We start from the raw sequence: 14440 nt of genomic DNA on the forward strand, positions 1-14440 counted from the left end.
CGTATATACGTCAACCGAATTATCACCGGCACTGACCCCACACCATGCCATTATTGCACATCTTTATATTAATGTAGCTATCATTCAATATATTAACCAATAATTGAAACTTGTTTTTTCGTTAGTCTATAAAGTATAAAGACATAAAGTGATCGATAAACTATAGAGATTCCAGCATAACTAATTCGGCATTATTGCTAAGTTTCAAATTAAGAAGACGCCATGTTTCATCATACCCTTTAATATATACAAAAGGGTCAATGATAAATGTTCGAACGAATCAGTCTACCCAAGAGCCAATTTTCTAACACTTTTAAAAATTCACAAAACTTTGTATTCTTGTTAAAAATTGTATAATACATTTCGGTGTATTCCATAAAATTTTACAGGACAAACTCTAATATCAAATTTTAGAATTTTATATTGTTGTTTTATAACTAAGTAGATTTTGGCTTATTCGCTTTATTTGGGTATATAGAATGAAACTCTAACATTTCGATAGTTTGAAACGTCTGGGATATGATTAAGTGGAAGAAAAATGAATTAAACTTTCCGAGTCCCGCCAGATAGATAAGAACCCACGTCGGGATAACAAATCACAAACTTGGTTGACTTTACATATTATATTGACGTATTCAAGTGATTCGAACTCTCGAATATTCCACTTTGATAAGGCATGAGAGAGTACAGAACCTTAATGTATTAGTTGTCCATCTCATATACATGCCATTTATTGAAGAATAATGATTAGTCTACCGATTTACTTCTAAAAAAAACAGAAAAAGATCTTATGAAACTTAAAACTTTTTAATAGTCAATTTGGATGGTCTGGAAGTTAAGAGTCAGAGATTTATGCATCTTCGAGTTTAGACAAAATGCATGCACGAGCTCGCACGATCCTGTTTTCTGTTTCTTTTTACTAAGTCCTGTTTCTATAAGCTAAAAATCAATTATTTTCTGTTTTACCAGGGCTAAAAATTAACCCCAAAAACAAAAGCTAAGATTAATACTAAATCTAATTCCATAGCTTGTGCTACACTAACATTTTACAACCATGAAATCAAGATCCGCAATGAAGAAACTTTTCGAAAAACCCTTAAGAAATCAAAATCCATTAGGTCTTGAAGCAGTAAAACCGATATTCGAAATTAATGCTTTATAATTCGAATACAGATGGTCAAATAATGCTTTAGTTTCACTTTTTACTTAATTTGCAGTATATAATTCCAAATTTCTAACGATCAATACAAATCATACAAAATTACAAATTACCAAATTAAGCGACGATCTGTAGTCGTCTATCATATGAAATGGAATGGAACCAATGAAAATATTCTATTTCTTATTTTCAAAAAATATATATTCTATTTCCTTATGTTCTCAAAAATATATATTTCATTTATGCTATGTAATCTGTTTGTAATAATATTTAAGAATATCCGTGAGAATTATTCCATTTCCTATAATAATAAGACGGATTTGACGAATAATGTTTTCACTACATAAAAGTATTGAGTTATTTTTTAAATTCACAGATATAAACTCACAAGAATACTCAACCAAAAATATGATTAAAAATAAGAAAGTAATATCGAAATAATTAAATCTCACTTAAAAATAAGAAAGTAATATCGAAATAATTAAATCCACTTAAAAAGCGCGCATCTCGGCCAACACACTGTGACTATATCACTTCCTCTATATATAGTTGAGCCTACTTTCTCATTCACTACCATCTCCGAATCTGATCCCACCATCAAAAGTCATTCTCTCTAATCTGAGTGGCATCGAATTAGATTTGATTCCCGCAGATATCTTCCGAAAGGTTTGTCTCTCAATCCATTGAAACTCTGTTTTTATTGTTTTGATTTTTTTTTTCTTTTACATCAGTCTATCAAATCCTCTGTTCCATCGTCATTACAGAGAAGCGAGTGGAGATCGGTCTGATCATCAACCATGGCGGGTCGGAACATAGAGAAGATGGCATCAATTGATGCGCAGCTACGACAACTGGCTCCCGCTAAAGTGAGTGAAGACGACAAGCTTATCGAGTACGATGCTCTTCTCCTCGACCGCTTCCTCGACATTCTCCAGGATCTTCACGGCGAGGATCTCCGTGAAACGGTAACATAACTTGATTCACCTTTCGACTGAAATCAATACACACATGTTTGCTGAAATCACAAAAAGTTCAAACCATAGTTCTAAAAATAGGTCCAGGCAGAACCTAAGCACCTGCAACTCGGTCTTACTCTGAAACTGATTTTCTTAAAATCCTATTTAAACTATGCGAATTGGTTTAAATTATTTTAAATTAGTTAAAACCAATTTTAATCAACAAGTCCATAATTTTGTCTAATTTATTTTGTTTTATATGTTTAATTTTGATAATTCAGTTATGGTTTATGTTATGGTCTATGTCTAATTTAATCAATCTAAATTAATACAAATCCATAATTCAGTGATGGTTTATGTTTTATATGTCAAATCTAGCCTTTTGTTGATTTTTTTTTGATAATGCATCAAAATTATTTTATATTTAAACGAAAAAAATAATTGTTTTAAAATACAAATGTACAAGTATAAATAATCTAAGACACCAAATAATTTGTCTTCTACCATTCTTGTGAAATGATCTTGCTGTACAGGTTCAAGAGCTATACGAGCTATCTGCTGAGTATGAAGGCAAGCGTGAGCCTAAGAAGCTTGAGGAGCTAGGGAAAGTCCTCACCAGTTTGGACGCTGGTGACTCCATTGTTATCTCCAAGGCCTTCTCCCACATGCTCAACTTAGCAAACTTGGCTGAGGAGGTTCAGATTGCTTACCGCCGTAGGATCAAGAAGCTCAAGAAAGGTGATTTCGTTGACGAGAGCTCTGCGGCTACTGAGTCTGATATCGAAGAGACTTTCAAGAGGCTTGTTTCTGATCTTGGTAAGTCTCCTGAAGAGATCTTTGATGCTTTGAAGAATCAGACTGTGGATTTGGTTTTGACTGCTCATCCTACTCAGTCTGTACGTAGATCTTTGCTTCAGAAGCACGGCAGGTTAGTTTCTTTTTTCTTTCTACTTTCTATAGAGAGATCAGTGAGGCAACTCTTTTGAACATGAAATGTTTTTTTTTTCAGGATAAGAGACTGTCTTGCGCAGCTGTATGCTAAAGACATTACTCCTGATGACAAGCAGGAGCTTGATGAGTCTCTGCAAAGAGAGATTCAAGCTGCATTCCGCACTGATGAGATAAGGAGAACACCTCCAACACCTCAAGATGAGATGAGAGCTGGAATGAGCTACTTCCATGAGACAATCTGGAACGGTGTCCCTAAGTTTCTTCGCCGTGTTGACACTGCTCTGAAAAACATTGGGATTGATGAACGTGTTCCTTACAATGCTCCATTGATTCAGTTCTCTTCTTGGATGGGCGGTGATCGTGATGGTACATTACTTACTGCCTAATGAATCTCTCTCTTGTTTCCATTTGTCCACCCTCTAATCTAGCTTACCGGAATTTGCAGGTAATCCGAGGGTCACGCCTGAGGTCACTAGAGATGTGTGCTTGTTGGCTAGAATGATGGCTGCCAATCTCTACTATAACCAAATCGAGAATCTGATGTTTGAGGTTTTTTGCTCAACAAATAATGCTTTTTCAACTCTTTCAAGATCCTATTGATTCATTCATTATTTTCTACTTGGCAGTTGTCTATGTGGCGTTGCACTGATGAGTTCCGAGCCAAGGCTGATGAAATCCACAGGAACTCAAGGAAAGATGCTGCAAAACATTACATAGGTTAGAAGCAGATACCATTCTTAGGAAAAAAAAAGAAGTATATATCATTGTTTTAAAAATCGGTCTAATTTTTTTTTATATCTAATTTTGATAATTAAAATTAAAAACTAAAATATATTATACAAAATAATATATATATATATATATATATATAAATAAATCAATAATTTGTTAATACTAGGTTCCGAATAATCTGCCTAGTTGCTAGTACTCTACAAAGTATCTAGTTTTCATTTAGTGATTTGTTTAACATTGGTATATACAATGCTACTGCTTGTACATTTGTAATTAATATTTTTCTTTAAATCAATGCAGAATTTTGGAAGACAATTCCTCCAACTGAGCCATACCGTGTGATCCTTGGTGATGTGAGGGACAAACTCTATCACACACGTGAGCGCTCTCGTCAATTGCTGAGTAACGGAATCTCAGACATCCCTGAAGAAGCTACTTTCACCAATGTGGAACAGGTAAAAAACCTCTATGATCAGTTAGTTCTTTCCCTTACTTGTCCAGCCTTGTGTTTACTGCTCTTTTGTTCTCTTTTACGCAGTTCTTGGAGCCTCTTGAGCTATGTTACCGCTCACTATGTTCATGTGGTGACCGCCCAATAGCTGATGGAACCCTTCTTGATTTCTTGAGGCAAGTCTCCACCTTCGGACTCTCCCTTGTCAGGCTTGACATTAGGCAAGAGTCTGAACGCCACACCGATGTCTTGGACGCTATCACCAAACACTTGGACGGTTCCTCGTATAGAGACTGGTCTGAAGAACGTCGCCAAGAATGGCTTCTATCTGAACTAAGCGGCAAACGTCCACTTTTCGGACCAGATCTTCCCAAAACCGAAGAAATCGCTGATGTTCTTGACACATTCAAAGTCATATCCGAACTGCCTTCGGATTGCTTTGGAGCTTACATTATCTCTATGGCGACCTCACCTAGTGATGTCCTTGCTGTTGAGCTTCTACAGCGTGAGTGCCATGTGAAAACGCCGCTTAGAGTTGTTCCTCTCTTTGAGAAGCTAGCTGACCTCGAAGCAGCTCCTGCAGCTGTTTCAAGACTCTTTTCCCTAGACTGGTACAAGAACCGTATCAACGGTAAACAAGAGGTTATGATTGGTTACTCTGACTCGGGGAAAGACGCTGGGCGTCTCTCAGCTGCTTGGGAGCTGTACAAAGCTCAAGAAGAGCTTGTGAAGGTTGCTAAGAAGTACGGAGTGAAGCTGACTATGTTCCATGGCCGTGGTGGCACTGTCGGAAGAGGAGGTGGTCCCACACATCTTGCTATATTGTCTCAGCCACCGGATACAGTTAATGGCTCGCTGAGAGTGACGGTTCAAGGTGAAGTCATTGAGCAATCGTTTGGAGAGGAACACTTGTGTTTTAGAACACTTCAGCGTTTCACAGCTGCTACTCTTGAGCATGGGATGAACCCTCCTGTTTCGCCCAAACCTGAGTGGCGTGCATTGCTAGATGCAATGGCAGTTGTTGCTACTGAGGAATACCGATCTGTGGTGTTCCAAGAACCTCGATTTGTCGAGTACTTCCGCCTTGTAAGTACTCTCTGATTCTCTTTTAACAAGCTTTATAGTTCAAAGAAATTTTCAAGAAATAGCTAGGCAATAACTAAGAGATTTGCAGAGGATTGTCGACTAGGCGGATTATTCAAACATAGATTATTGGTTTATTTTATATTTATATAAGATATTTTAGTTTTTGGATTTAATTATAAAACTATTTTGATGAATTATCAAACTTAGATATACAAAAAAAAAAGAAATTAGAAAAATTTGTCGATTTGTATTAACATTATTATTTAATTTAATAAATTTGGACTAAATTAGTTCCGAGTTAAACTGATTTTTAACTGATTTTGAATGATATAAATTGGATTTTAGGTAAATTGTTTCGGTTAGAACAGAGTGGCTGCTTATAACTATATTTAGAACCATGGTTCAAAGTATCTTAACCGTTGGTTTGCTGTGTAGGCAACACCTGAGCTAGAGTATGGACGTATGAACATTGGAAGCAGACCTTCAAAAAGAAAGCCAAGCGGTGGGATTGAGTCTCTACGTGCAATCCCATGGATCTTTGCTTGGACTCAAACCAGATTCCATCTTCCTGTATGGCTAGGATTCGGAGCAGCATTCAAGTATGCAATCAAGAAGGATGTGAGGAACCTCCACATGCTGCAAGATATGTACAAACACTGGCCGTTTTTCCGAGTCACCATTGACCTTATTGAAATGGTGTTCGCCAAGGGAGACCCTGGGATCGCTGCATTGTACGACAAACTTCTTGTGTCAAAAGATCTATGGGCCTTTGGAGAGAAACTGAGAACCAACTTTGAAGAAACCAAGAACCTCATTCTCCAGGTATGAACAAACAGAACAAAAACAGAGTCTTCTGTTTCGTTTTTTTTTTGTTTTTAACTTGAAGTAACATTAAAATCTATTCTGTTTTGCAGACTGCTGGACACAAAGACCTTCTTGAAGGAGACCCTTACTTGAAACAGAGGCTTAGGTTGCGTGACTCTTACATTACTACTCTCAATGTCTGTCAAGCCTACACATTGAAGAGAATCCGTGATCAAAACTACAATGTGACTCTGCGACCACACATTTCTAAAGAGATCATGCAGTCGAGCAAATCAGCACAAGAGCTCGTCAAGCTTAACCCTACGAGTGAGTACGCGCCTGGACTTGAGGACACGCTCATCTTGACCATGAAGGGTATTGCCGCAGGATTGCAAAACACCGGTTAAGTGATTGAGTTGAGTCACTGAGAGTGAACACAACTTTGGAGTCTCTCTTTTTCTATCTCTCCTTTTTTTTTAAGAATACTCTTTTTCTTGGAACCCAAGCAATAAGTTAATACGGTCGGAATACAGATTACTTTTATGTATCCACCGTTAACAAGTTTTTATTTTGTCATTGTGTGAAAAACTAAAACACTTCTCTGTTTCTGGAAGTGGATGATTGTTAAATTCTATCTTTTTTGTCTTTTATTTTTTGCTCTGCTGTCTCGCAATGATACACAAAGCCAAACTATTTTTTCCCCTTTCCTCGTCGATAATGCGAGATCGAAATTGCAGTTAGTTCAATCTTATAACTTGTACAACAAGGAATCACCAAAAGTTGGGTTACACAAAAATTACTAACCCTAAAGCCGTTTTAAGGGAATGTCAAGATCTATAAGAGGAAAGATCACTCATCTTCCGATGGCAAAGTCGGGCTCTTTGAGCAGCTCTCTTTCTTGTGAAGTTCCAACATCCTTTTCTCTGGGTTACAAAGGCCTACACCAGTAACATATTACATATTCAATCCAAGTTGTAACCAGTTATGCAAAGTGAACCTGGAAGCATGTGAATATGGAACCTGAGCATTTTGGTATATCCCAAACAGCAATGGAGGACGGGGAGCACTCTGGTTCACAAAGAGTCTTGTGATTCTCATGGTTGACGTTCATCGCCAGCATCCATGCACCTATTGTCACGTCCTCGTTGCTAAACATCCTGAAACTGAAGTTTCAAAATATCTCTCTTTATTAAACAAAAAAAGGCTTAACAGATAAAAACACTGAACCTGTATCGAGGAACATAACTCATGGAGATATTCAAAGACGAGTATAATAAAGGAGACATGACTTACCTGTTGTTCTTTAAGGCAACTAAACTGGTGACAACATCTGCAGAAAGAGCATATATGGGGCCATAGGCATGAAGAAAGTACTCTTGACCAAGCAAATCTGCCAAAGGTTCATACCTGCAAAAACTCCAAGTTTATTATTGAATCACAAGAGATGATTACATGTTTCAAATCCGACCATATGTTCAAAGTATCTCAAATAAAAGCATGTTCTGCATTCTAACTTCTTTTCCTGTCCTTACCATTTTAGCTTTGGATCCGTGAAAACAGGACCTTTCTTCAGGCATCCAAGATATGTCTGAGAGTGACTCCTCTCTTTAGCCAACAGCAAGGACAACCGATCTGTGAAATAAAACAACAGCCTCATACACTATCCAAGATTAACGCGAAAACTCAAGAGAATGTAATATCAATTACCTGGCCTCAGATATATATCATCATCAGCTTTGACGTAGAACGCTGAATCATATAGTGCATACGCAGCTTTGAAGAAAGCCAAACTATACCAAGGACCATGGATCAGAGTTATTCATGTTATCTCTAAACTAAGATGTGAATCATGTGAAACAGAGAAGTGTTACTCTTCTAACTAACGTTTTGTATGGGAGTTTACTGTACTCCTCCTCGATATCAAGCAGTATGAAGTCATCGTACTCTGCGATCTCCCTTCTAAGCTCAGCCATCTTCGCTTCATCTTTGGTTTTGCCTATAATAAACCTAATGGCCAACCCTGTTGACTCCTCCAAGCTGCAGAGAGCAGTGAATCATTGAAGATAACAACTCAAAATTCATGTTATAACGGATGCGAGAAGATAATAACACACAATAGAATAACAAAGTAGACAACATAGATATTTAAGATGGTTCACCGAGTAGGCTAGGACGAAGAGATGATGGAAGCAGCATTTCATATTTTCGTTATGGTCATAATAAGAACATGCCATGACGATTAAGTTTAAGTACAAATCCACTCCACTAATTTGTCTGACTTCTGTTCTGTATATCTAATTTTGATAATTCATCAAAACAAATTTATAATTAAATTAAAAAACTAAAATATTTTATATAAATTGTAATATATATATATATATATATATATATATATTTATTTAGTAATTCTTTCCCGATTAGGCCTAGCCTAGGCCCCCAATAATTAGTCTAGTCGCTAGTTTTTTATGAAGCACATAGTCACCACAAAGCACCTAGTTATCGCCTAGCGATTTCTTGAATATTGGTCAATATAGAAGTAACTAAATAATGTTAGTTAGTCCTATTTGGATTCAAGGCCTATCAACCGATCATATGAGTATATATCAAAACTCAGAAAATGCTATATTCAGATCTTTTAAGGTTTGAGATTATGATGAATGATCAGAGACTCATATCTATGGATTGAATCCAGATCAAACCAGCGTCGATGATGCAATAGTTCAATCAGTACCGTCGAAGCCCTTGTGGATCGGACGGCATCCACGTGTTCCTGAGAGCTCGTCTCCTCCCAGCTGACGCGAATCCGGTCTGGATCCCGACGAATCCCATAACCTTGTGCCTCTTCACTCCGCCATTAGCGTTGCGATTTCCAGCGACGTCCCAGACGATGCGTACCGTCTTGGGAGGAGAGTTGGTGAGGCAGGTCCGGGAGGATAACCGGATACCCGGGAAAATAATGGCGGAGAGTCCGAAGAGAAATCCGAAGAGCCCGATCGCGATAGAGGTGATGACGATCAGAGACGTCGGCCGGCGCGATGGACGCGCGTGAAAGAGCTTCAGCCTCGGAGAAGATGGCATCATTTTGTAACGGATCCTCTTACTCGGAAGCTCCCAGGCTTATTCAGTTTTAACGGTCGTTAGTGGTGATACGGGTGTTCTGTTTCTCAGATCAGTTGGATCCAGTTTTTTTTCCTTGGTTCGGATCCGGATCCTTTTTCAAGATGCACGGGTTTTTTTTAATGTGTATGAAAAGTTGTGAATAAAACCAATTTTATAACATTAACTAGATTTTGACCCGCGCTTGGAAAACACGGAGTTGTTGGATTATATTATAATACAGCTATATAATCTACAAATTAATTTATTTGAGATTTTATATGTACATTTTTACATAAGTTTCTTTTCGACATGAGAATTATATCCGGATAAAAAAACAAATCGAACCGATCCAAAATTATAGGTTTAGTTCAGGTCGAGAGAGGATAACCTATTGGGTTTTTTTTTTGACCTGCAGGTCTTTGTTTGAGTCCGGGCCTACCCTAGACTCGATCATAAATACGTGTATATTAGGTATATTTGGATATTCCGAATATGTTTTCGGTATTATGGATATTGTTTTTAAGTTTTTAGTTTACGATTAGAGTTTTGATTTCAGGTAAAATTTTCAAATTAAAAAAAATGGGTATTTGGATAAAATTTTGGGTATTTTTCAGTTAATCGTGTCAGATTTTGAATAAGATTTTAAATTTTTAGGTATTTGAATTTTTTTGGTATTTGTTTGGAGTTTCAAATACTTTTCGTGTTTCAGATATTTTTCAGATTTTTCATATATTTCAAATTCTTTTAGGATCTTAAATACTCAAACAGATGTGGACTCATTACGTCCATATCAGGTCCAACAACCTTTTGATATATATTTTTAACGTTATTGTACAAAAACATGGTTGATGAAATATTTTTCTGAGAAAAGGTTAAGAAATAATATTAAGATTTGTTAAAAATATTTAAAATAGTGTATGTTTAGAATGATTAATGTATTATCAGAAATATATAACGGATACTATCGCAAAACTGATAATATAAGTAATTTATCTTGCTTTAAATCATATATTATATGATAAAAGTGATAATATAAAACATTAGTCTCAATGCTTTTACGATTAAAAATCAAAATGATAAATATAGTAATAGTAATGATTAGGATTTAGGAGTAAGATTTAAATAAATAAAAAAATTAACTAAATTATTGTTAGAGAAATATATAGTAACATATTGTTAGTATAAATTTAAGGTAAGATCAAAAAATAATAAGTTAAATGAAAGGATCCAAACAACTTTTATAGGTAGATTTTTTTAGACTTCTTCCCTTTTAATAGTATTGATGATTTTAACAGAAGTTAGGCATGACTTGACCAGACTAACAAGAATTATTATTATGTCAATAGAATATAAACAAATTAGTCATTAGTTAATGTCAATTGAACATATTACACATCTAATCCCCATTCATGGTGAAAACGTTTCTGGCCTAGTATTAGAAAAGGGTTACAAGTTTCTAGATCAAGAATATGAGTTTCACTTTCTAAAATACTGCGCAAAATTCTTGAAGATTGTGTTTTATATTTTTCGAAAAGCTATAGCGTTACTTTTATATGGTTTATAGCTTTCAACAAAGACTTCAGATCTTCTACCAGAATGTTTTAAAAGTGATTAAAAACCAAGAACTGAATCTGTGTCCACACGAGATTAGGATGTCCTAATCATTCGATGATAATGTCTCAATGTATCATCATATGATTTCCCTTCATTACAAAAGCTAACTTGGCTCGCTTCAACTCCACTCAATAATATTAGGCTGATTTTAAGTTTTATAAATATGTTTTTTGCCATTATTATGAGCTCAATGTGAGCTAAGTTATAGTAACAAATCGTGTGTGAAGAAGCTATTTAAAAGGGTGGAAGTTAATTCTTTTTGACCGGTTAATACTGGTCCACAAACCGTTTTGAAGACTATAAGAAAGGAGTTGTCCTCCTAGCTCATATATTATTAACTATTAGTCCGGTTTACTCTGCTTGTTACGAATATCAAAACAACAACACACACGTGCATGAGCAAAATCAAGAACCGAGACGTGATCTCGTTGTCCTAATACTTTTGTTTTTGTCGCCCAACTACACGCCGTCTAAGTTTACCGAATGCCAAGTGGAATCAAGACTTTATTCAACGTTGACGTGTAATCACTATACACCAATCAACGTTTGCCACGTCCCAATGGATGCCTTTTTATCGCTACTTACGTCATCACACACGTCAACCTTTTTGATCAAAGGGGATGAAAAGTCGTGAATGGCGTCGTCACATGAGCCTCTCGCTAATTTAACCTCTCACCAGTGACACTCCGTTCCTCTTCACTTTCTTTCTTCCGTATACCATCTTTGTGACTCTCTCTCTCTCGAAGCTTTGTAAACTATGGCTTCATCTAGGAAGAAGGTACGATCTCGTTGTTTTCATCCTTGTACATATATACGTAAGGGATCTTTTAATTTATGTTAATTTTCGTTAGGTTGTCTTGGTGATCCGAGTTTTTTTTTTTTTTTAAGGTTTTGATCCCTATCGCTCATGGGACTGAGCCCCTAGAAGCATTGGCGATGATCACCGTATTGCGACGAAGTGGCGCTTACGTGACGGTGGCTTCCGTTGAGAATCAGGTTGGCGTTGATGCTTGTCATGGAATCAAGATGGTCGCCGACACTCTCCTCTCTGACATTACCAACTCTACTTTCGATCTTATCATGCTCCCCGTAAGTCTCTCGGTTACTACATCTTGCAATAATTGACAACTAATTAAGGAGATGGTCGGAACGAATTGTTAGTTTTTTAACTCAAAATACACAAGAAACATGTTAATATAAGCCTTAAAATCTATTCTGGCCATGTAGCAGTAGAAATGATTGGAGCTAGCCAATATATCATGTGTTCTTGTATTCCTATGATAATATTATCTCTCTTTCAATTTGGTAGACTATGTTAAGTTTTATGTCGTTTACTTTATCGCATTTGTTTCCGCATATGTTCCTTCTCATGTCTGTAATAGTAGATCGACCAATATATTATTTAGCAATCAATTAGCAATGTGAAACTAGTCCACAGATTATTGCTTTTGAAGTTCCCTGAAGTACCTTAAGAGATGATTTGCTGAGACTACATTTGATTATATGATTGATAAAAAGGGAGGGCTTCCCGGCGGCGAGACTCTTAAAAATTGCAAACCATTAGAGAACATGGTAAAGAAACAAGAGACAGATGGGCGACTTAACGCAGCTATCTGTTGTGCTCCTGCTTTGGCTCTTGGTACTTGGGGTTTACTAGAGGGCAAAAAAGTAAGTCAGAAGCAATAAAATGTCAAAAAACGTTACTATTTCTTGTTTTCAGTTCTTGTCTTAATATGTCTGGATTGCATGGGTTTCTTGCAGGCAACATGTTACCCGGTGTTTATGGAGAAACTTGCAGCTACTTGTGGAACTGCTAGTGAATCAAGAGTGGAGATAGATGGAAAGATAGTGACCAGTCGAGGACCAGGAACCACCATTGAATTCTCCCTCACTCTTATTGAGAAGTTGTGTGGGAAACAGACAGCTGTTGATGTCTCTAGTATCTTGGTATAGTTCTGTCTCTGCCCTCTTTTATCAGCAACATAGTAACTAAAGCTATAGTGTTCAGACTTGCTTTGTCATCTTGGACTTACTTGTTCTCTTTATTAATATCAGCTGCCTCGTCCTAACCCTGGTGAGGAGTTTACCTTTACTGAGCTTAACCAAATAAACTGGACATTCGAAGATACCCCACAGGTATATACATGTGTTCATTTACCTCTCCACTTAGTCCTTTATAAATACACTCCTAGACTACAAAGATGTGTTTTCTTGTTTCAGATTCTTGTTCCCATTGCCGAGGGATCAGATGAAATTGAAGCTATTTCGGTTGTAGATATCCTGAGGAGGGCAAAAGCAAATGTAGTGATTGCTTCAGTTAGCAACAGTTTGGAAGTTGTAGGATCACACAAAGCTAACCTAGTCGCAGATGTGCTTCTTGATGAGGTTTTAGAGAAGTCATTCGATATGATTATGTTGCCTGTGAGTGCTTATATACTTTAAATTTTAGACATTCATTGAATAATAGTACAAAAGAAAATATCTAACGTCCTCGATGTGTCACATTCAGGGTGGTCTTAACGGTGCTTCAAGATTGTCACGCTCCGAGAAACTGGTGAACATGTTAAAGAAACAAGCTGAAGCAAACAAACCATATGGAGGTATCTGCGCGTCGCCTGCTTACGTCTTTGAGCCTCATGGTTTACTCAAGGTGCAATATTCAAATCAGTACTTAAAATGTGAAAACGTTACAATCTTCTTGTTATATATCTTGAACTGACATGTAGAGACTTGTTTTGTATTAGGGTAAGAAGGCAACTACACACCCAGTGGTGAGCAACAGACTTTCGGACCAGAGTCACGTTGATCATAGAGTCGTTGTGGACGGAAATCTAATAACGAGCAGAGCTCCTGGGACTGCAATGGAGTGTGCACTTGCGATCGTTGAGAAGTTTTATGGGCGCGAGAAAGCGCTTCAACTTGCTAAGGCAACGCTTGTTTAACTTCAAAAAATTTAAAGTGTGACGTGAAATAAAGGGTTTAGTTATCTCTCCATTGATGTTGAGTGACTTTGTAATAAGAGCTCTGGCTGAGTGGAGTAAGTGGGTAGTTAGTTTATGGCTTTACTGAACATGTAATTCATGTGTTTAAGGCATATTTGTTAACTTCTGGCGCAATTATAGAAGAAGATATTTTACTACCTTAAAATAATTTGAGTTACTAATTTACACATTTGGATATATCATTATACCATATAGTAAAGACATACATTATACCTCCTCAACTAAACCAAAGCTCATATTACAAAGTCACTCATGATCAATGAAGAGTAACTAAAGCTAGCCCTTACGTTCAACTCCCTCTTAAGCCTCATATTATACTTAAGTCTTTTCAATTTACACAAGTGTTGCCTCTCAGGTTCTCATACCTATAATGTTTGTGGTATTAGGATCTTATCAAATGGGACTGATAAAGTCCAATCTACACCAGCTATTTTAGTTCTATAATATGGATATCTGAAGTCCAACTCCTACTTCAAAAATAACATTTTCACAAGAAACACACATTTGATAATTTACAAACATATAAAAGAATGATCTCTTTTCTAATTCATACCATGACATAAATTAGCAAATATAACTTATTGTA

At 36.6% G+C, this 14440-nt stretch overlaps 3 protein-coding genes across 4 annotated transcripts; 2 read left to right on the forward strand and 1 right to left on the reverse strand.

Annotated features, from left to right (window-relative positions):
- The first annotated feature begins 1679 nt into the window (after positions 1-1679).
- LOC106439388 (phosphoenolpyruvate carboxylase 3) lies at positions 1680-6789 on the forward strand. Of its 2 annotated transcripts, XM_013880828.3 has the most exons (10): positions 1680-1825; positions 1924-2124; positions 2649-3043; positions 3125-3432; positions 3512-3615; positions 3693-3783; positions 4099-4253; positions 4337-5335; positions 5771-6157; positions 6250-6789. In XM_013880828.3, exons 2-10 carry the CDS (start codon positions 1957-1959, stop codon positions 6544-6546), a joined length of 2904 nt encoding a protein of 967 aa, XP_013736282.2. In that variant the 5' UTR covers positions 1680-1825; positions 1924-1956; the 3' UTR covers positions 6547-6789. The 2 variants fall into 2 exon arrangements, with proteins under 2 accessions (XP_013736282.2, XP_013736283.2); XM_013880829.3 differs by lacking the exon at positions 1680-1825 and having other exon boundaries at positions 1845-2124.
- Positions 6790-6812: 23 nt separating this feature from the next.
- Positions 6813-9379, reverse strand: LOC106439389 (probable beta-1,3-galactosyltransferase 13). The gene is made up of 7 exons (XM_013880830.3): positions 8871-9379; positions 8024-8176; positions 7847-7929; positions 7672-7771; positions 7433-7546; positions 7160-7302; positions 6813-7077 (listed from the first exon to the last, which is right to left on the reverse strand). Exons 1-7 carry the CDS (start codon positions 9218-9220, stop codon positions 6989-6991), a joined length of 1032 nt encoding a protein of 343 aa, XP_013736284.1. The 5' UTR covers positions 9221-9379; the 3' UTR covers positions 6813-6988.
- Positions 9380-11426: 2047 nt separating this feature from the next.
- On the forward strand, positions 11427-13999 carry LOC106439390 (protein DJ-1 homolog A). The gene is made up of 8 exons (XM_013880831.3): positions 11427-11630; positions 11741-11941; positions 12371-12520; positions 12614-12799; positions 12908-12988; positions 13073-13273; positions 13362-13502; positions 13597-13999. Exons 1-8 carry the CDS (start codon positions 11610-11612, stop codon positions 13792-13794), a joined length of 1179 nt encoding a protein of 392 aa, XP_013736285.1. The 5' UTR covers positions 11427-11609; the 3' UTR covers positions 13795-13999.
- The last annotated feature ends 441 nt before the right edge of the window (positions 14000-14440 follow it).

The sequence above is a fragment of the Brassica napus genome, chromosome A3 (genome assembly GCF_020379485.1).
Source record: "Brassica napus cultivar Da-Ae chromosome A3, Da-Ae, whole genome shotgun sequence".
In the NCBI taxonomy this organism is placed as follows: Eukaryota; Viridiplantae; Streptophyta; class Magnoliopsida; order Brassicales; family Brassicaceae; genus Brassica; species Brassica napus.